Here is a 23287-nt window from a genome sequence, read left to right on the forward strand (position 1 = left end):
AAGAGCACCACAGCAGATCTGTCTATATAGCTCCTCCCTTGACTCCACCCCCCAGCCATTCTCTTTGCCTATACTAAGTAATAGGAAGGGTAAAGTGAAAGAGGTGATAAAATGTTAGTTTTTATTTTCTTCAAGCAAGACTTTTTTATTTTAAATGGTACCAGTGAGTGCTATTTTTTCCCAGGCAGCAGATGGATGAAGATTTCTGCCTGGAGACTGATGATCTTAGCAGTTGTTACTAAGATCCAGAGTAGTTCCCACAGAATGGCTGAGGAGTACTTAAGAAACTTCAGTGTGAGGAACGTTTTTCATGCTACAAGCATTGAGGTATGTTCAGTCATTTTTTTCTGGAGAGACTGTGTTAATTCAGAATTGGCTGACAGTATCCCCATGAGGGAAGGGGTAAGCAGTAATCCTAATGTGAAAGAGAAGGGTATTACTGGACCTGTATGTTCGGCTGTAAAAAATGGTTGACACTGATAACATAATGTTTGTGGGCAAACGATTCTATGTTGGGAGATAAATTAACGGTTTTTGTGACAAACGTTTTCATTTATATTGGCAATGGAGGGTACACATGACTTCAGTTAGACTTGGGTATATGAACCCACATGGCTAGGTTTTTAGACAGCTTTGTAGCGGTTCTTGTTCAAGGCTGTGAGACATCGAGGTAGATGGGCGGGGCCTATTTTCGCGCCTCAGTTGCGCAGTTGTATTCCCCATGCAAGCAGCAAGCTCCAGCTCCGGTGGGCCTTTCAGGAAAGTTTGGGCCTAATCGAAGGGTTAAACCAATTTTGCAGATCCCTGAGGGCAGGTAGGCGCCACAGGAAGGGTTAAGTAAGCTGGCAAGTTTGGATACATATATAATAAAATTGAGATCATTTTATAATTTTAAAGCAGTTTTGGAAAAATTGTATGCTTTTTTTTCTCTTAAAGGCGCAGTACCGTTTTTTTAGATTATTTTTTCACTAAATAAAGTGTTTTCAAGCCTGTTGTGGTCATTACTAGCCTGTTTAACATGTCTGACATTGAGGAAAGCCAATGTTCCATGTGTTTAGAAGCCATTGTGGAACCCCCACTTCAAATGTGTCCCTCATGTACTGAAAGGGCCTTACATTGCAAAGAACATATTTTAGCTGATAAAAGTATGTCTCAGGATGATTCTCAGTCAGAAGAGAATCAGGTTATGCCATCTGCTTCTCCCCAAGTGTCACAACCTTTAACGCCCGCCCAAGCGACGCCAAGTAATTTTAGTGCGTCTAATTCTTTCACCCTGCAAGATATGGCTGCAGTTATGTCTACTACACTTACAGAGGTATTATCTAAACTGCCTGGGTTACAGGGTAAGCGCGGCAGGTCAGGTATTAGAGTAAATTCCGAGCCCTCTGATGCTTTATTGGCCATCTCCGATGTTCCCTCACAGTGTTCTGATTTGGGGGTGGGGGAATTGCTGTCTGAGGGAGAGCTGTCTGATTCAGGAAAGATGTTCCCTCAAACAGACTCAGATGTGACGGCCTTTAAGTTTAAGCTTGAACACCTCCGCTTGTTACTCAGGGAGGTCTTAGCGACTCTGGATGATTGTGACCCTATTGTCATCCCACCAGAGAAACTGTGTAAAATGGATAAATATCTAGAGGTCCCTACCTACACTAATGTTTTTCCAGTCCCTAGAAGAATTTCGGACATTGTTACTAAGGAATGGGATAGACCAGGCATTCCGTTCTCTCCCCCTCCTACTTTTAAGAAAATGTTTCCCATACCTGACACCATTCGGGATTCATGGCAGACGGTCCCTAAGGTGGAGGGAGCTATTTCTACCCTGGCTAAGCGAACGACTATACCTATTGAGGACAGTTGTGCTTTCAAAGATCCTATGGATAAAAAATTAGAGGGACTTCTAAAGAAATTGTTTATTCATCAGGGTTTTCTTCTGCAACCTATAGCGTGCATTGTTCCAGTAACTACTGCAGCAGCTTTTTGGTTTGAGGCTCTAGAGGAGTCTCTTAAGGTTGAGACCCCATTAGATGATATTTTGGATAGAATTAAGGCTCTCAAGCTAGCTAATTCTTTTATTACAGATGCCGCTTTCCAAATGGCTAAATTAGCGGCAAAGAATGCAGGCTTTGCCATTTTAGCACGTAGAGCGTTATGGCTTAAGTCGTGGTCTGCTGATGTGTCATCTAAATCCAAGCTTTTAGCTATTCCCTTTAAGGGTAAGACCCTATTCGGGCCTGAACTAAAGGAGATCATTTCTGACATTACTGGAGGTAAAGGTCATGCCCTTCCTCAGGACAAGACGTTTAAAATGAGGACCAAACAGAATAATTTTCGTTCCTTTCGAAACTTTAAAGGCGGTCCCTCTACTTCCTCATCCGCCTCCAAGCAGGAGGGGAACTTTGCTCAATCCGAGTCAGTCTGGAGACCTAACCAGACCTGGAATAAAGGTAAACAGGCCAAGAAGCCTGCTGCTGCTACCAAGACAGCATGAAGGGGCAGCCCCAGATCCGGGACCGGATCTAGTAGGGGGCAGACTTTCTCTCTTCGCTCAGGCTTGGGCAAGAGACGTTCAGGATTTCCTGGGCATTAGAAATTGTGACCCAGGGGTATCGTCTAGAATTCAAGGGTTCTCTCCCAAGAGGGAGATTTCATCTTTCATGTTTGTCTGTAGACCAGACAAAAAGAGAGGCGTTCTTACGCTGTGTAGAAGACCTATATACCATGGGTGTAATCTGCCCAGTTCCAAAATTAGAACAAGGGCAGGGGTTTTACTCCAATCTGTTCGTGGTTACCAAAAAAGAGGGAACCTTCAGACCGATTTTAGATCTCAAAAGTCTAAACAAGATGGAGACGATATGAACAATTTTACCAATGATCCAGGAGGGTCAATATATGACCACTGTGGATTTGAAGGATGCGTATCTTCACATTCCTATCCACAAGGATTATCACCAGTTCCTCAGGTTCGCCTTCCTGGACAAACATTACCAGTTTGTGGCCCTTCCTTTCGGGTTTGCCACAACTCCCAGAATTTTCCCAAAGGTGCTAGGGTCCCTTTTGGCGGTTCTAAGGCCGTGGGGCATAGCAGTGGCGCCCTATCTGGACGATATTTTGATTCAGGCCTCAACTTACCGTCTAGTCAAATCTCACACGGACATCGTGTTGGGTTTTCTAAGAACTCAAGGGTGGAAGGTGAACATAAAAAAGAGTTCACTTGTTCCTCTGACAAGAGTTCCATTCCTAGGAACTCTGATAGACTCGGTAGACATGAACATTTTTCTGACGGAGGTCAGAAAATCAAAAATCTTAACTACTTGCCGAGCACTTCATTCCATTCCTCGGCCATCAGTGGCTCGGTGTATGGAGGTAATTGGATTAATGGTAGCGGCAATGGACATAAATTTCCTTTTTATTTTAACTCTTAATCTTTACAGACCGATTTTAGATCTCTTAATCTCTAGGTCTCCAATCCCAACCCCAAACCCAACGTGCTTAATTTGTGTTTGAGTGAACGCGTTTACTTTCAACTTGTAATATGCACGCAAGTAAGAGCGGTCACAATATTGCCTGTCACGATATTGCCTATCATGACTCGTGCTGACAGTAGCGCACCACTTGTAATCTAGCCCTATATGAGCGCAATGTGTGCACTAATAGTGCTCCTGCAATATCCATTAAACGTGTAAGGCGCGCTTAAAAAGTTTTTACTGCATGAAGCTGCTTTGGTTAAAATATTTATCTATCCACTTGTAATACCATTTTTTATTTGCGCACAGTCATGCAAAAAATAACACACCGTGTGCTATCGATTGCACTCCACGTTATCTAGCCCTAAGTGTTTTAAAATAATTTAAAGGGGTATGAAACCTGATTTTTTTTTCTTTTTCTTTCATGATTCAGATAGAGCGTGTAATTTTAAGCAACTTTCTAATTTTCCTATTATCAATTTTTGGTTCAGCACCAGCTTGAATGTTGCGCTACCCAGGATGCTGAACCACAAATGGGCTGGCTCCTAGGCTTACATTCCTGCTTTTTCAAATAAAATTACCAAGAAAAAGAAGACAAATTGATAATTGGAGTAAATTAGAATCAATAAAAAATGTGAGTTTCATATCCCTCTAAACTGGTAGTTTTGTTAGCAAAGGTTAGTTTTACATCCAAGGGATACCTTAAAACTCCTCAGGGGTATGTTAATCTTAGCTCATTTGCATTTACCATTTAGGGATATATATAAATTAACTTCTTTATTGGCCCAGCTGGTTAGAATGTTGTTCGATCAGGGCTCAGAATCCTGTAGGATCCACTCCAGTGTTTCTAGTCTCCAAAATAAAATTAAATAATTTTCAGAGTTCAATTACAGGACAAGTAGCTAAACTTAATCATGAATGTATATTGCAAAGTTACGAAGCACAATTAAATATTTTATGGGGATATTTTGAATTCTTGCTACAAGAGAAAGTTGCAGTGTATTGATTAGGTGTCTGCAACCCTTTCTGGCAGCCAAAAGGTTAAAATGAGCTTCTTTTTATTTTCTTCTCCAATAGAAGCTCATTTAAAAAGAAAAAAAAAAAGGAATACTTAATGTTCACCCCATGAGGTTGCATTCTATTATATGTAAAGACTTAAGAGCTACTCATTTAGGCTTATTGCTTTAGTAACGGCTCCTTTTAATAAAAACAGTGCATTTTTGGCAGAGGATGGAAAGCCATTTTAGGCTAATGAAGATATCTTCTGCTATTTGCAGGGACATTTCAGTATTTTAACTGGAGTTTTAAACAAACAAACACAAAAAATCCAAGAGTGAACAAAACATTTTGCAGTGAGGCTATATAAGAAAATCAAGACGGAACAAACGTTTGTGACTTAGTTGTAGACATTTCTGTTTGAGCAGAACTATAGTTATTAAATATGGTTGGCAGCTTCTACTTAAGAGACTTATGATTTAGTGGTCATGTCAGTTTCAATAGCCCCATTTCACTGGAGGATGGTCTCATGAGTTCAGATTTGAGAAGCATTGATGGATCAGTGATGGTGATGCAATTATGGAACTTGCCAGCAGCGTACCTGACCTGTAGATAAATTGAAGGCACAGCGAATACGCACACGTTCTCTATACCAAGGCTGCATTTATTTTACAAAGCAGTCGGTCCCCCATCTCATTTGAGAATCCAATTTATTTTCTGTTGGGGAAATTCAAAATGGCAACACTGCAAACAATCTATTACTGTAGTTAATATGGGGGAATGTAAAATGGAAGCCTGTGATTAAGAGGCTGCAGACAGTATCATTTGACTGTTTTGGAAAACATGCCGTTCCTAGTCATTCGTCTTGAGGTGGGTTGCAGAAATGTTGTCAACAACTGTGGTAATTTTTTTTTTCTTCCTATATTTTTGTAGGGTTCCCAGTGGATCCAAGAAAAGTACTTATCGTAGCAGGTCATCACAATTGGATAGTCGCAGCATATGCTCATTTTGTAGTATGCTACAGGTATGAATAATTCATTAGACTTTGTATTTATTTGTTGGGCCATCATTGTTTTCCTCAAATGCTTTTTTTTATTATCTGGGAGTTCAACCTATTGCTCTTGTGAAATTACCCTGTATGACTGTTACTGTGAAAATACACAAATTTGCTGATGTTATTTTAGGAAAACTTAAGATTAATCTCAATACAATAGAGGAGCACATTTTTTTTTTTTTATGGAGAACTCATCACTTATGGTTGGATTTACCAGGGACCACAATACATTATACTATCACTTATGTTAAATATAATTCCTAAAAGTAAAAACAGATTCTAATCACATTTTTAGTTAAAAATACATAGCACGTTAGTTCATATTAAAGGACCACTAAACACAATAAATGCAACATAACTTGGTTTGAATTTCAAATGAGTGGAAGATTTTTCTCTGGCTAAAATGCAAGTCTGTCAAAAGAACTGAAATAAAGGGGGCATTCTGCAGAGGCTTAGATATAAGGTAACCACAGAGGTAAAAAGTATATTAATATAACAGTGTTGGTTATGCAAAACTGGGGAATGGGTAATAAAGGGATAATCTATCTTTTTTAACAATAAAAATTCTGGAGTAGACTGTCCCTTTAACTTGATATATTACTATAATTTTTAAAAAATGTGTGCAAATATATACTTTATAACATAATGAGAAGTATGATGTGGCTTTTTTCACAAATAACAAATTACTATGTTTTCTGCTCCGTGGTGCTAAGGGTAACAGGCTGGCTGTAGCTCTCGGGCCTGTATTAAAAGAAATGATGAAGCAAAGAATGATAAAACTATGAAAAACTGCAGGCTTTTCAAGGGAGCATCAAACCACAGTAACCCATGATGGTGAATTCAGCCGTTGCTGTTGATGGCTGCCTCATTTTTTATTACAGTTTTCTCTTAACTAATAACATCAATATGTGACTTCGTATAAATGCCATATCATTTTGATTTTTTTTCTTCATATCCAGACACTTATTTGCCATCATAAATAAACATTCTGATTATTTAATGTAATTTAAACACACGTTTCATAATTTAAAAGTATGGTTTGACCAATATTCTTACTTTTTTTGTTAACAACTATTACATTTATTAATATGCAAATTGACATGCTGATTTAACATTGAAAAAAGTTTTGTGAACTAAAGAGATTCCTCACGGAACAGGCCAAAATGGGTTCAGGAGGTCATCATTTTTAATGTAGAAAAATCTAACATTGCGAGAGACAATAAATCAATTCCTCTCAGTATTGATACATAGTGGGCTCTATGGTGAAATCATTAACAAAACCTATATAATAATAAAATGTGATTAAAATTGAAGTTCTTTAACCCCTTCCTGCCGTTAGGACGTTCTATGCTGTCCTAACTGTGCTGGACTTTAGCACCATTAGGACGGCGTGGAATTTCCTAGCTGTTTGGCTGTACTGAAGCCATAGGCCTCTCCTAAATGGTATCACAGGCTGGAGGGGGTGCCTAGCGTTCCGATGTAGACAAATAAGTACTGTCAGGGGGGCGGAGCCAGCAGCAGAAGCAGCAAGACGTGCCATTTCAGAGCTCCTGCCATCTGCTTAATAAATCTCATATTTTAGGCCCTTTGAACACCCTTATACTGTGGGACCTGGTTCTCAATGAGGCTAGGAATATAAAATAAAGGATGTGTGACAATAATACATATTAGACGACAAAATCAACAGCACAAAGGCCTTCCAGTTTGTCTGCCGCATGTAGCAGGCCGCCATAATACAGGACTTTTTCACATCATCTCCTTCCCTAGAGACACCTCTCTAAAACTTTGCCTCCTTGAGAGGATACTCAGCATCTCCCCTGGGATACCAGGCACGAAGAGACCGCAAGCAATTTTCTTAACACCCTATGTTACAGCATGGAGGAGGTTTCTCATTCTGCAATACTAGCTCTATTTGCAGAATCTGAGCGGCAAATACACCGCAGATTTGATCGCCTTATGGAACTGATTGAGACCCCTCTGACGCAACCCTGCAGGCTTGCCATGGCGAAGGGGACAGTCCCAAGCAATTTGACATGTGGCCTACAGCCACGGGATGTAAATACATGTACCGGAGCTTTTGGTTTGGGAGAGAGGCAGCGGTATGCTGGCCCTGGGGACACCGGGCTGAGAGGCGCTGAAAATCTGGAAACTCCAGTAGAAGTGGGCCCTCCTATGCTAGACACAGATATGAAGGCAGCGGTGGTCGATACTGCGCTAGAGCAGGCAGAGGCTCATGACGGTTGCCGCAATAGACGTACCCAGATGGTTGCCGTTTACCTGGCCATATGGGGGAGACTGGACGGCTCCCCTGTGGAGGGTGTTGCGGAGGATCGCTGGATGTCGGTGGCCTGCTATCCTTTTGCTACTCTGGCTCTCTGCAGCGGCTGCGGCCTGGGGCTGTGGCGCACGACGGAGTGCTCGTCGGATCTGGTTCCCGCAGTGCCAGGAGGCCTTCCGGATCTTGATGTGGTCGCAAGAGTCGGGGTTGGGTAAAGTTGCAGACATTGAGACAGCCTGTGGCCTGCTAGGCCTGACCTCACCCCACCCCAGAATTACTCTAACTCCGAAGACTGTTACCTCATGAGACATAGGGAATGGGGACTTACTGAAGCGGATCAGCCCAAGCCCCAGTTCATTGTTTGTAACTTAGATACTGACATTTATTAGAAAGTTGGACTGTATTGAGAGGTAAAGGTGTGATGTTTGTTAGACAGGGAGTAGTCCTTCCCCTTCAGTCCATATAAGCTACACTGTAGGTCTGACATAGGCCTGTTCCCCTTCCCTGTTAAGCAATAGTCTATGCATGATCCGGCACTGGGTAATTGGGAATAGCCCTGTGAGTTTAGAGGGTAGTTGGCAAAGTCAGGCTGTGCTCAGATATGTGTGTACAGGGATCTGTCTTGTCGCTGTATAACTACTGAAGCCTTGTGGGATGTTTGTCTTTATGTGCCAGAGGTGGGAAGAAGATAGCATAAAATGTATATTTTGCTCCTTACTTATTTGCTCATAGGCGCTACTACCTAGCTTGGGGTGAGTTTTTTGAGACTAGGATATCTATAAAATAAGTAAATGCCGATGTGGTATGTCCTGTAACTTGCCTCACAATATTGTACAGTATAAAAATACACAAACCTTAATGTTATCACTCCACACTGTATATTATAGAGTTATGATACCCTACCTATAGCTGTGTAACTGGTACTTCCTGTGGTAGGACCAAGATTTGAGCTGTGTGCAGTAGGTGGTAAGATTCTAGAGCTAAGTGGAGTAGCGAGGGGAGATTCAGATAATTGTTAGGGGCCCATCTACCTCAGTGTGCACTGTTATCTCACACTGCATAGTATAATGTTATTCTAGCCTACCTACAGCTTTATAACTAATATTGTTGTGTTGGATACACATTAAATAATTCTTGCATGTCTCTTTATACAAGTACATATACTCTTGAGGAAATAGAAACCCTGCACGTACAACATATAGCACCCAGAATGCTGGTCTTAGATATAAATAAAGGTTTGAAGGAAGACTATATTCTTTCCAGCTCTTCCCACCCCCTATTTACCCTGCACATAGGCTTAGTTTTTCAAATGACCCTAGTTGTACAATTAGTTGCTATTTTTCCTGCAAAACTTCTTACATGATAGATGTGTATAACACTATGTATAACACCCCCAACTTGTTCTCTCTACTCCGCCCCCCCTTCCCCCCCCCCCTTTATGCGGTAAGGGACGAGTAATTTCTCCTCCGCATGCATTCTCTGACAGAGTTCCGTAGTCTCTGTCCTACCCGTAGGGCCTTTGCTTTAGATTTTACCTGCATTTCTGTAAGAAAGGCTCTGCGGATCTTATTATTGTAGTTATATTTCATTAATATTTTGAGTTCTAGAATCTGCGAATTGTTCATCCTTGTAACCTTTGTTTACATTTCAGCTCATGTATTTATTTAATATATCATTAGTTAGAATTTTCATACTAAGTTATCATAAGCAGTTTGGTGAAACAATATGGGGTCAACATGAACATGCTTGCTCTGCTACCATAGTGTTAGTATATTTCTTGTATTTTACCTATGTTACAGTATTCATGTTGACCTGAGATAATTAAGCAAAACATTGCAGTTGTTCTCTTTTACTAATTAGATTATTTTTATAATCCCAATTCAGATCTATTCTTATAGAGTTTATTGAACCCGAGGATGACTACTGAGCCCAAGAGGGACTTTATTTATTTCAGTTAAACTATATAACTATAGCAACCTATATCATAGCTTTATCGTATTACCTGTCCTGTGGTTTTAGAGGTCCATAAGAGGCCGGTACTATCTACATAATATCCCTATTTTATTTACTATCATCATGTTTCCCCTCTGTTTATGTAATATCAAGGGTTCGAGAGTGACCCTATCATTATTTTAGTTCTACTAGTTTATTGCCCTCCTTCGCAACTTGAGTCTTCTGGACCCATTTGAGGTCCGAGCAACTATAGGAGGTGTGAATGAGAGAAACAGGTCCACAAGTGGCCTGCTTCACTTAAAACCCCCAGTTTATTAGTGTGACAAGTGAGGTCCAAGAGTGGCCTCTGCTTCTTTTGGGGGAAAAATAGGGGGTAGTTTAGAGATTTGCTCCTCAAGTATTGCTTACTTGCCTCTTTTTGTCCAATTATTAGATTAATATGTTTGGCAACAAATGTTATTCACCTTTCTGATATTTTTGTTTTGTATGATAAATGAGCAAATTCATGTCTTGTCAATGTTTACCCTCAATAAAAAATATTATTAAAAAAAAAATAAAAAAAAATAAGTACTGTCAGGAAGTGTTAACTCGCAGGTACTGTGAGTAAATAACCAACGTGTTATTGGTTAATTAAATTATCACCACAAAATATGAAAGTCCAACACGTTTCTTGAGTCAGCTCTTCGAACAGTCCAGGTCAGACTCTTCTTGCTCTAAAACTAATAAATTAGAGGGCGCCTCATAGCGTAACTTGACTAAAAAAAATTAGAATTATAGCAACAACAAAAAAAAACCCCAGTTGGAACACTCGCATTTCGTTGTGCACTTTTTTAGAGCTGAACAGACAGGCTGCAATCAAAGCCTCCTAGTAGCTGAAACCAATGGCTGATCACCTCACTCCCCTTTTGATTTACAAACCATATTGGATAGCTCCTCTCTTCCCTCCTGGTACTGGGATCACTGCTTGTAGGGTTTTCAGCTCCCACCTCCAGCTGATAGTGCTGCAAGCTCACACTGTGTATGCAAATAAACTCAGTGATAGAGCAGAGCTAATATGCCAATAATTTGTGTAGCAACAACTTGAAATAAAATCACAAATTCTTTATTGAAATGGTTAAAAGAACATAAACATTAAAACCAATTATGCAAGCCATCTTCGCTGGTCCAAAATGACGAATTCGACTTCCTCTAATCACAGCGTTGCATCAGGCCAAGATTCCCCCGGGGGGAAAGCCGTGATTGGAAGAAGGCAGATTCGTCATTTCTGACGTCTGCAGAGGCTTCCGATGGCCGTGGGAATCGCTGGAGCGGCTGCCAGAATGAAAAGGTACGTTTTTGAAGAAAAAGAGTGAAATGTCAATTTAGATGAATTAAAGTGCCCTTGTTTTTAATAGGATTATTAAAAACTGGGCACGAATTCATCAAAATTGACCTTCGCTTTAAAGGACCAGTAAATACAGTAAATTTGCATAGTCAACAAATGAATGATAAAAAGACAATGCAATAGCACTTAGTTCCCAATTAAAAGTTAAATTCCAAAATTAAATTCCTTCAACCATTTTAGGAATTTTCATGATTTTTAATATAATCTGTTACAACAAGTGTTTTGCATTTATCATTTTTATGAAGGTATATATTATATAAATATAGAAGAAGAAAACATAGTGTGTGTTTGTGTCTATAGTATAATTATAGGTAAGTATTGTCGTTTTTGTGCAATGGTTTGTGTATTGCGCAAATGTATATATTTTGTCTAACTGTGATATAGTGAATGTAGCAAGAAGTTTATTGAAATTTGTCAAAAACTTGCTCTACAGCATTTCAAATAGATGACCTGTCTTTCCACGCTCGCTATTTCAAATTGTTTCAGTCACAGTCAAACACACTGAGCGTGACTCAAACAAAATAGAAACCTAGGCACCTGCCAAAAGTTAAATTAATGGTAGTAACAACATGAAGACTAATACCACAGAACTTTTCTTCCATATTTTCTTCAAAAACACTCAGAAAAGTAAATACTTTTAGTATAGAATCCAATGTTTTTACTAAACTTCTTACAAAATTATTTATAGGAACATGAAACCCAACATTTTTCTTTAATGATTCATATAGAGAAAACAATTTTAAAAAAAGTTTCCTATTTGCTTATATTATCTAATTAGCTACATTCTCATGTTATTATTTGTTGAATAGATAGCTAGATAGGTAGGGTGCACTGTTTGCAGCACTACATGACAGATAATAGTGCTGCCATCAAGTGCTTCTGCTAATGTATAATGTTGTTGGAAAAACTGCTGCCATATAGTACTGTAACAATGTGCACGCTTCTGAACTTACCTTTTTGCTTTTTCAACAATGGATAACATCAAAACAAAGACAATTTTATTGCACAAGTAATATAGAAAGTTGTTTAACCCCTTAACGACACACGAGAGCGGTGGAAGCGATCCTAATGGCTTCCAGCCGCTTTCATGTTATTGTAGTCATGCCTTGATATTGAGGCATCCTGCAATAACATTTTGTAGCCATCTGATGCAGAGAGCGCCACTCTGTGGCCCTCCCTGCATCGGACATCAATGGCCACAATCGTTGGTGGGTGGGCGGCCATCGGTGGGAGGAATATTAAGAGGGGAGCGGGTGGGAATGCTACACTATGGCACAATTCATTTATTACATACAGTGGGAGAAAGGACTGGGGAGGGCGGGAATTTTTAGCTAAGGGTTCTGGGAGGAGGTGGGGGTTGGATATTGAGGGGAGGCAGCTACACTACAGAAATGTTTTAATTATTTTATAAAACATACCATATTTTATGGCAAACTGGGTACTGGCAGACAGCTGCCAGTACCCAAGATGGCGCACAATAAGGTAGAGGGGGAGGGTTAGAGAGCTGTTTGGGGGGGGGGATCAGGGAGGTTGGGGTCTAAGGGGGGATCCTACACAGCAGAATATGTTTTAAAAAACAAAACAAAAAAACACTTATGTTAGTACTGGCAGACTTTCTGATGGCGGGTACAATTGTGGGGTGGGGGAGGGAAGAGAGCCGTTTCGGAGGGATCAAGGGGTGGGATGTGTCAGGTGGGAGGCTGATCTTTACACTAAAGCAAAAATTAACCCTTCAAGCTACCTAATTAACCCCTTCACTGCTTGGCATAACAAGTGTGGTGCGCAGCAGCATTTAGCGGCCTTCTAATTACCAAAAAGCAACGCCAAAGCCATATATGTCTGCTATTTCTGAACAAAGGGGATCTCAGAGAAGCATTTACAACCATTTGTGCCATAATTGCTCAAGCTGTTTGTAAATAATTTCAGTGAGAAACCTAAAGTTTGTGAAACATATTTTTTTTTTTTGATCGCATTTGGCGGTGAAATGGTGGCATGAAATATACCAAAATGGGCCTAGATCAATACTTTGGGTTGTCTACTAAAAAAAATATATACATGTGAAGGGTTATTCATGGATTCCTGACAGATATCAGTGTTCCAATGTAACTATCGCTAATTTTGAAAAAAAGTGGTTTGGAAATAGCAAAGTGCTACTTGTATTTATTGCCCTATAACTTGCAAAAAAAGCAATGAACATGTAAATATTGGTTATTTCTAAACTCAAGACAAAATTTAGAAACTATTTAGCATGGGTGTTTTTTGGTGGTTGTATATGTGTAACAGATTTTGGGGGTCAAAGTTAGAAAAAGTGTGGGTTTTTTCTTCTTCCATTTTTCCCTCCATATTTTATATATATTTTTTTTTTATAGTAAATTTTAAGATATTATGAAAATTATGGTATCTTTAGAAAGTCCATTTAATGGCGACTCAGTGGGTACAGTAAATAAGTAAGAGGAAAATTACAGCTAAATACAAACACAGCAGAAATGTAAAAATAGCCCTGGTCCCAAACGGTCAGAAAATGGAAAAGTGCTGTGGTCCTTAAGGGGTTAAAATTGTATATTCTTTCTGAATCATGAAAGAAAATGTTTGGATTTTATGTCCCTTTAAAAGTGTGAATATGACCCATTGCTGATACAGAAGTCCACTGCATGCATATACACTTATTTGGAGTCCGTACTATTACACAACGTTAATGGGACATGAAACCTAAATTTCTTTCTTTCATAATTTACTTCTGTTATGAAATTACATTCTCCTTGTATCCTTCGTTAAAGGAGCAATATACTACTAGGAGCTAGCTGAGCACAAGGTGAACAATGACAAAAGGCATATATGTGCAGACACCAATCGGTAGCTAGCTTCCTTTAATGCATTGCTGCGCCTGAGCCTACCTGGGTATGCTTTTCAACAAAATATACCAAAAAAAAATTGATAATATAAGTAAGTTGAAAAGTTGATCAAAATTGCATGCTCTTGAAAGCTACAACAATTAAATAACACTATCGATCAATCGATCGCATGATTTCAATGATGGGATCGGGTCAGGGAGAGTGCCTATGACACTAGGCACGCCCTACAGCCCATGATCCCATTTAGCAAGTGGCTATGGCTTCAGGACAACCAATAGGACGTTCCATGCCGTCCTAACGGCTCTAAAGCCCAGCGCAGTTAGGACCAATTGAAACATCCTTAAGGTGGGAAGGGGTTAAAAACTATAAGCATAGAAAACAGTGTAACATGAGACCCAAAATATTCACAAGTTGCATCCTAAACCGGAGCTTAAATATGGGGGTTGATCACAATCCTGTAGAAAGGCCTATCAAACGATTTATCTACAAAATCCCCATACACTTGAATGTGAATCTTGTAGGTAATATTTTCAAAAAGATTGCGATAAACCCCATAATCTTTTACATGTTCTTTTTACACAGACTTTTAAATCAAATCATCATCATTTAATTACTAGAAACATATTTGGCTCCCTTTCTAGAACCCTCAGTCTTGCTACTTTTGATGTTTTTGCTTTATTAAGCCATACGTCTTATACCACTGAATCACTCTTTCTCTTAACCATTGTGTTACACTCATTTGCAAACCCCTTTAAAAAGTCACAACCGTTTATTTGATAGGCAAGAAAGCTTTTAAAGGAGCTTTCAGGGTAATCCTTGGAAGCTGGTCCCTCAATCTGTCATGTGACTCCCCCTGACTGGACTTCTCTCTATTTCTTCAATGGTTTTTATGGACCACTAAAGTCAAAATTAAGCTTTCATGATTCAGACAGAGAATGCAATTTTAAACAACTTTCAAATTTACTTCCATTATCAAATTGTGTTTGTCTTTTTTTATATTCACACTGGCTGAAAACGCTAGCTAACCGGGAGTGCGGCCTGGACATTGCTTAATGTTGTTTACTTCATATTTTTCATAAAACATGTTGTCTTGAAGACTTGATGTAGAGCCGAAACGTCGACACATGACAATTTTTAACCAAGTATATAAATAAAGAATTTCTATTTTAAATTCTGTGTATGTGTATGTGTGTATTTATGTATGTATGTGTGTATGTATGTATGTATGTGTAACACTGTGTTTTCATACAGGACCCTGTGAGTGACTTCCTCTTTACTGGTGGATGTTTATGCTTTTGAAGTGCACCGAGGGCAAGCCTAATCAAGCTTATGCGTTTGCTTTTTGAAGCTGGAGTGCTGCTACACTTTGCTTATATATATAATGTGTGTGAGTGTGTGTGTGTGTACACAAACACACTCACTCACTGGCAACTTTATTAGGTACATCTGTTCAATTGCTTGGTAACACAAATTGCTAATCAGTCAATCACATAGAAGCAACTTAATGCATTTAGGTATCTAGACATGGTGAAGATGACTTGCTGACGTTCAAACTGAGCATCAGAATGGGGAAGAAAGGGTATTTAAGTGACTTTGAACGTGGCATGGTTGTTGATGCCAGACGGGTTGGTCTGAGTATTTAAAAAACTGCTGATCTACTGGGATTTTCACGCATAACCATCTCTAGGGTTTACAGAGAATGGTCCGAAAAGGAGAGAAGATCCAGTGAGCGGCAGTTGTGTGGACGAAAATGCCTTGTTGATGTCAGAGGAGAAAGGACAAACTGGTTCGAAATGATAGAAAGGCAACAGCAACTCAAATAACGACTCATTACAACCAAGGTATGCAGAATACCATCTCTGAATGCACAACACGCTGAACCTTGATGTAGATGGGCTACAGCAGCAGAAGATCACACCGGATACCACTCCTCTCAGCTAAGAACAGGAAACTAAGGCTACAATTCACACCGGCTCACCAAAATTGGACCAAAGAAGATTGGAAAAACGTTGACTGGTCTGATGAGTCTAGATTTCATCTGCGACATTCAGATGGTAGGGTCAGAATTTTGCGTAAACATGAAATCATGGATCGATCCATCCTGCCTTGTATCAACGGATCAGGCTGGTTTTGGTGGTGTAATGGTGTGGGGGATATTTTCTTGGCACACTTTGGGCCCCTTAGTACCAATTGAGCATCTTTTAAATACCACTGCCTACCTGAGTATTGTTACTGACCATGTCAATCCCTTTATGACTGCAGTGTATCCATCTTCTGATGGCTATATGTGTGTGTTTATTTATGTATGTATATATGTATGTGTATATATATATATATATATATATATATATATATGTATGTATGTATGTATATATATATATATATATATATATATATATAAAATATATATATAATATATATATATGTGTGTGTGTGTGTGTATGTATATATATATGTGTGTATATATATATATATATATATATATATATATATATATATACTTTATTTACTTTTTTTTATGCACCCTGGTCTGGAATAATTGTTGGCTTGTGGGAGTGCGCTATCTTGGTATATATATATATATATATATATATACACATATATATATATATACATTCATACATACACATATATGTATTTATGTATATGTGTATATATATATATATATATATATATATATATATATATGTAAGTATGTGTGTGTGTGTGTGTATATATATATATATATATATATATATGTGTGTGTGTGTGTATATATATATATATATATATATATATATATATATTCCTCACACATGTATATCCTTTGTATCTGTGTGTGTGTGTGTGTGTGTGTATATATATATATATATAATCAAACACATATGCATAGATACACACACACACATATATATATATAGAGATAGATAGATATACACACTATATAATATATATATATGTATGTGTATGTCTATCTATGTGTGTATATGTATGTATATATGTGTGTGTATATATATATATATATATATATATATATACACTGCACAATAAACAGTGAACCTCAGGGTTTTTTCAAAGGAATAACTTCATTCACGTGCCCACTTCCGCTTTTTGGATAATAATAGTGCACACATCCAGTATTACAGGATTATACCCCACTTCCGGATGTACGATATCCACATTACGTTAAAGTAGGGTTTTAACAATCTAATGTCTATGATTATGTGGTTGATCTAGTGTGCACAATTTAGATTTAAGCCAATGTTCACATATGTTTTTGATAGTTGTGATATTCTGTATATTTGTTCCACGCCGGACCGGAAGTGTGTGGCTAAGGCATTTCCGTTTTGGCGATTTTTCACACACTGTTTGGCGCTTTTACACAGGGGAAGGTAATTACTTGATTGCTTTTCTGTCTTATTTAAGTTGATGCTGTGCATCATTTCTGTGTTCTGAAAAAGGGGAGAAATGTCCCCGAAACGTTAAAGGGACAGTCTACACCAGAATTTGTATTGTTTTAAAAGATAGATAATCCCTTTATTACCCATTTCCCAGTTTTGCATAACTAACACATTTATAATAATATACTTTTAACCTCTGTGATTATCTTGTATCTAAGCCTCTGCAAACTGCCCCTTTTTTCAGTTCTTTTGACAGACTTGCAGTCTAGCCAATCAGTACCTGCTCCCAGATAACTTCTCGTGCACGAGCACAGTGTTATCTATATGAAATACGTGAACTAACACCCTCTACTGGTGAAAAACTGTTAAAATGCAATTTGAAAGAGGTGGGCTTCAAGTTCTAAGAAATTAGCATATGAACCTCCTAGGTTGAGCTTTCAACTAAGAATACCAAGAGAACAAAGCAAAATTGGTGATAAAAGTAAATTGGAAAATTGTTTGTTGTTATAAATTGGAAAATTGTTTAAAATGACATGCTCTATCTGAATCATGAAAGTTTATTTTGGCCTAGACTGTCCCTTTAAATAAATTTGTTATTCCTTTGAAAAAACCCTGAGGTTAACTGTTTATTGTGCTATATTTGTAACAGTAACCCAGGTTGGTGTCCCTGGAGGGCGGATTCTCATATGGTGGATTATATCTCTGATGAAGCGCATGTGCTCATGCGCGAAACGCGTAAGATAGGAGCTTACCCGAAGTCTAGTATGGAAGTCTGCTCCTAATAAAACCCTTTGCATATACTCAAAGACTCAGCGCTTCTTTTTCCTCATTTATATATATATATATATATATATATATATATATATATATATATTCAAAGTTGCAGGGAAGGCACTCTCCGTTTCAAATAACTTTTATTAGGGTAAACGTTTTCGGTTTATATATATATATAATCCACCATATGAGAATCCGCCCTCCAGGGACACCAATCTGGGTTACTGTTACAAATATAGATACTGCACAATAAACAGTTAACCTCAGGGTTTTTTCAAAGGAATAACAAATTTATTTAACGTTTCAGGGACATTTGCCTTCCCTGCAACTTTGAATATTATTTTGATTAGAAGTGCACCCCGGAGGCTGTGTGTATGGAGTGCTGGTTCCCCTTCTTTACTATATTATATATTTATATATATATATATATATATATATATATATATATACACATACATACTAGTCCTAAAGCCCGTGTACACAGGCCAATTTTTTAAGTACCGCGGTTCCAACCCTTGCTCCCTCTCTCTCCCCTTTCTCTTTTGTGCTCTCTCCCACCTCTCTTTTGCGCTCTCTCTCCCCCCTATTTTGCTCTCTCTTTCTCCCCCTATCAGGGTTTTTTCCCTGTTTTGTTTGCCATGTACTGCTGGCAGCCATTTTACTCACCTCTCTTGCTGACTCTGGTGCATACTGTGTGATGCTGCTCATTTCCTACACTTCCTTTTATGGCCAGACTGGTGTACATCATCTGTGTGAGACAGGATGCAGTCTCAGAATTGTGATGTCATCGCTTATTATTTAAAGGGCCTCTGTTCAGTATGCTTTGCCCTTGCGTTGTCTCAGACCTGTTTGTGAGAGCTCCTGTGTATTACCTGGCTGTCTGACGTCCCTCCTGGTTCCTGATCTCTGGCTTGTTCCTGACTCTGCTGTTCTCCTTGTTCCTGATTCCGGCTCGTCTGACTACTCGCTTTGGCTCCTGACTTGGCTCATCTGACTACCAGCTCTGGTTTTGATTCCTGGCTTGTTATTTGACTTGTGGACTTTTTATTATTTTTTGTTCTCTCTCAGAGTCTGATTCCTGGCACCCTGACACCCCCCTCGTTTGCTCTCTCCCCCCTCGTTTGCTTCTCCCCCCTCCCCCCTCTTTTGCTCTCTCTCCTCCTCTTTTGCTCTCACCCTCTTTTGCTCTCTTTCTTGCCCTCTATTGCTCTCTCTGTTCCCTCTTTTACACTCTCTCTCCCCTCTTTTGCACTCTCTCTCCCCTCTTTTGCACTCTCTCTCCCCTCTTTTGCACTCTCTCTCCCCTCTTTTGCTCTCTCTCCCCCCTCTTTTACTCTCTCCCCCCTCTTTTACTCTCTCCCCCCTCTTTTACTCTCCCCCCCTCTTTTGCTCTCTCTCCCCACTCTTTTGCTCTCTCTCCCCCCTCTTTTGCTCTCTCTCCCCCCTCTTTTTTGCTCTCTCTCCCCCCTCTTTTTTGCTCTCTCTCCCCCCTCTTTTTTGCTCTCTCTCCCCCCTCTTTTTTGCTCTCTCTCCCCCCTCTTTTGCTCTCTCTCCCCCCTCTTTTGCTCTCTCTCCCCTCTCTTTTTTGCTCTCTCCCCCCTCTTTTTTGCTCTCTCTCCCCCCTCTTTTTTGCTCTCTCTCTCTCCCCTCTTTTGGTCTCTCTCCCCCCTCTTTTGCTCTCTCTCCCCCCCTCTTTTGCTTTCTCTCCCCTTCTTTTGCTCTCTCTCTCCCCCCTCTTTTGCTTTCTCTCTCTCTCCCCTCTTTTGCTCTTCCTCTCCCCCCCTCTCTTGCGCTCTCTCTCCCCCCCTCTCTTTTGCTCTCCCCCCCTCTTTTGCTCTCCCCCCCCCTCTTTTGCTCTCTCTCTCTCTTTTCCCCTCTCGCTCTCTTTTGCTCTCTCCCGCCGGCACGCCCCATCACTGCACGCCCGGCTACGCCCCCACCAGGCAGCTTCCGCAGTGCGCACTCCTCTGCTGATCAAGGCCAGGTATGTTTGTCCTCTGCAGTCTCTACTGCGCATGACTGCACCTGACAAACATACCTGGCCTTTTATTATATAGGATATACACACACCCATGTACATATTTATTTATTTATATATATATATATATATATATATATATATATATATATATATGTGTATATATATATATATATATATATATATATACACACACACATTTCTAGCCACAAATAATATTTTTTTATTAGTTAATGTATATATAATTGTAATACTTTATTTTTTATTTTGTTGTTGTTGTTATGTTTAGTGTACCTTTTATTTTTGTTATATAAAAAATGTATCTGATGTTGAACGCAGAGCCATTAAATCGTTAGTATGATCCTACTTTGGTAATTAGGCCCGCAGACAAGGGCGGGGCAATAGTCCTGATGGACTACTTGAATTACAGAGAGGACATACTGCAACAATTAATGGATAGGGTAACCTATAAAAAATTGATGGGGGATCCCACAGGTACTTTCAAAAATAAATTGTATTCTTTGTTAGATTTTGGACTTGAACAGGGCTTCATACCCAAACAGATTCGTAATTTTTGCATTGCTCAACATCCTAGAATACCGGTCCTATATAAGATTCCCAAAGTACATGAAAGCCTTCAGAAACCACCGGGACATCCCATTGTCTCGGCAGTTCAATCCATAACACAACCAGTGGCACAATAAATTGATTTTTTACTACAGCCCATTGTGAGGCAGATTTGTTCATTTCTGTTAGACAGTAACCAGCTGATCAGACTACTGAAGGATGTTCACATTGAAGGGGGAGACTTATTGGTAACACTTGATGTCAACAGTCTCTATAGCATCATTCCTCATGATATGGGACTGTTGGCGGTCAAGAAACATATATTGGGGGACATTCAGTGCAAGGGCCCTCCAGTAGAATTTGTCTTGACCCTGATAGACTTTTGTCTGAAACAAAATTATTTTTGATTTCAAGATGATTTCTATGTACAATCTGCTGGCACGGCAATGGGGGTCAAACATGGCCCCTGCATATGCCAATATCTTTGTGAGAATTCGAAAATGAGTTTGGCTCGGGAGGTGTCGTCTATTGTCTTTTAACAAAGGTATATAGACAACATCTTCCTGATCTGGCGGGAGGGTTTAGACTCCCTGCATACGTGGTTCAATACCCTCAACACTGACACTACAGTACGATTTTAAAATGACATCCGACAGTCAAAGTGTTAGCTTCTTGGATTTGTAGATCTTTAAGGATAGCCATAGAGCAGGGACCACTTTGTACAAAACATTGACAGATCGTAACTCCATTCTCAGAGCAGACAGTTGTCACCCACCTAAACCCAAAAAGTGAAATTTTGGCTTTTGGAGATTTTAACATTGGCTGAATCCAAAAAATAACAGTTGCCGCTCGCTGTTTAAATCTTTGCAGCTAACGCAATTAATCTCCTCCCCAACTCGCATAAACATCAAAAGCCATAATCATACCCTGCTCGACTGGATTCTCTCCACTTCTCCCGACCGAATCCAGGAGGCAGGTGTTCTCCCTAACAATTTCAGTGACCACTGGTTAGTGTACTGCGTGCGCAAAATAAAGGCTACTAAATCCTCTCCCAAGGTTAAAATCACCAGGTCCTTCAAAAAATTTAATATTCAATAATTTCTAAATGACATCAAGAACCTCCCCTGGCACAGATTAAACCTAATCCCAGATCTAGACTCTGCAGTTGAATTCTTTCAGTCTGAACTCCTACAAGTTTGGAATTTGCATGCCCCTCTGCGTAAGGTGAGAGTGAAAGGAGCACACTTGAATTGGATCACAGCTGACCTCATTCAAATGTACCAATTTCGGGATTCATTGTGGTCAAAGTTCAAGCATACTGGCTCTATGAATGATCACTGTGTATATAGATAATGGCGAAATATATGCTCTAAACAAACAAAATTGGCTTAGGCCCAATATTTCTGTGAAAATCTGAACAATAACATATCTAACACTAGAAAGTTTTGGAAACTCATAAATAACTTACAAAATCCACCAATCCACTCCCAACCCTCCACTGTCAATGTGGATAACCAAAACCTGCAACTCCCCTTAGAAGTAGCAAATGCCTTTAACAATTATTTTGTCAGATGCTCCACCACCCTGATTGACAAACTAATAAATGGCACGCATCCTGAAGCTACAAATTTTGATAAGGCCCCACTAAAACAGCAAAGACCCAATATAGAGAAGTTCAATTTTAGACCTGTACCCATCAATGCCGTTAAGAAACACCTTAATAATCTAAAAATGAAAAACCAGTCTGGACCTGATCAAATCCCAGCAATGCTGTTGAAGCTCAGTGCGCCGGCAATTGCTAAGCCTGTCACAACTCTAATTAACTAATCCTTGGTGTCTGGATACATACCTAAACTCTGGAAAACTGCAAGAGTAGTGCCTATTCATAAAAGGGGAGTTAACCTTGGTTTCTAACTATCGCCCTATATCATTGCTCCCAGTATTGTCAAAAATCTTAGAAAAATGCGTCCATACGCAATTATGCGAGTATTACCAACTTTCTAACTATCTGACCCCTGATCAATGAGGTTTTCGACCGAATCACTCCACTACAACTGCCCTCCTAAAAGTTTGCAACGACATCCAAACTGGCATGGAACAAGGAGACCTAACTGAAGCTTTTTTCCTTGATTTTGCTAAGGCTTTTGACACAGTGGACCACGACATACTACTGTTCAAACTAAAAAACTCTGGTATTGCTGATCGTCCGTTAACCTGGTTTAGATCATATGTATCGAATCGATCACAGTATGTCTCCATTTCTAACAGTGACTCCCTCCCTCTCCCAGTCACGTGTGGTGGTCCCCAAGGTTCCATTCTCTGCCCCCTACTATTCACATTATTTGTAAATGATTTGCCTTATATCTTCAAATCCTCAACTGTACACATGTACGCAGACGACACAGTAATCTATGCAAACAAATCTGATCTGCCGCAGCTTGAAGCAGTGCTCCAAGACCAGTTCACAGAGGTAGAAAAGTGGATATCAAAAAACAAACTTCCTAAACACTGACAAAACTGTCACAATGATCTTTGGAACTGGGCCTAAATTACACAAATTACAAAATTCCCATCTACGCATCAAAACAAAATCCAATTGCACGATTA

General features: G+C 39.4%; 1 protein-coding gene across 1 annotated transcript in view; it reads left to right on the forward strand.

Moving 5' to 3' along the window:
• The window catches only part of KCTD3 (potassium channel tetramerization domain containing 3), a 237441-nt gene that overhangs the window by 127599 nt on the left and 86555 nt on the right, over nt 1-23287 (forward strand). Inside the window, 1 exon segment of the mRNA XM_053712496.1 lies at nt 5394-5484. Within this exon segment, the coding sequence (XP_053568471.1) occupies nt 5394-5484 (91 nt within the window).

Source organism: Bombina bombina, chromosome 4 (genome assembly GCF_027579735.1).
Source record: "Bombina bombina isolate aBomBom1 chromosome 4, aBomBom1.pri, whole genome shotgun sequence".
In the NCBI taxonomy this organism is placed as follows: Eukaryota; Metazoa; Chordata; class Amphibia; order Anura; family Bombinatoridae; genus Bombina; species Bombina bombina.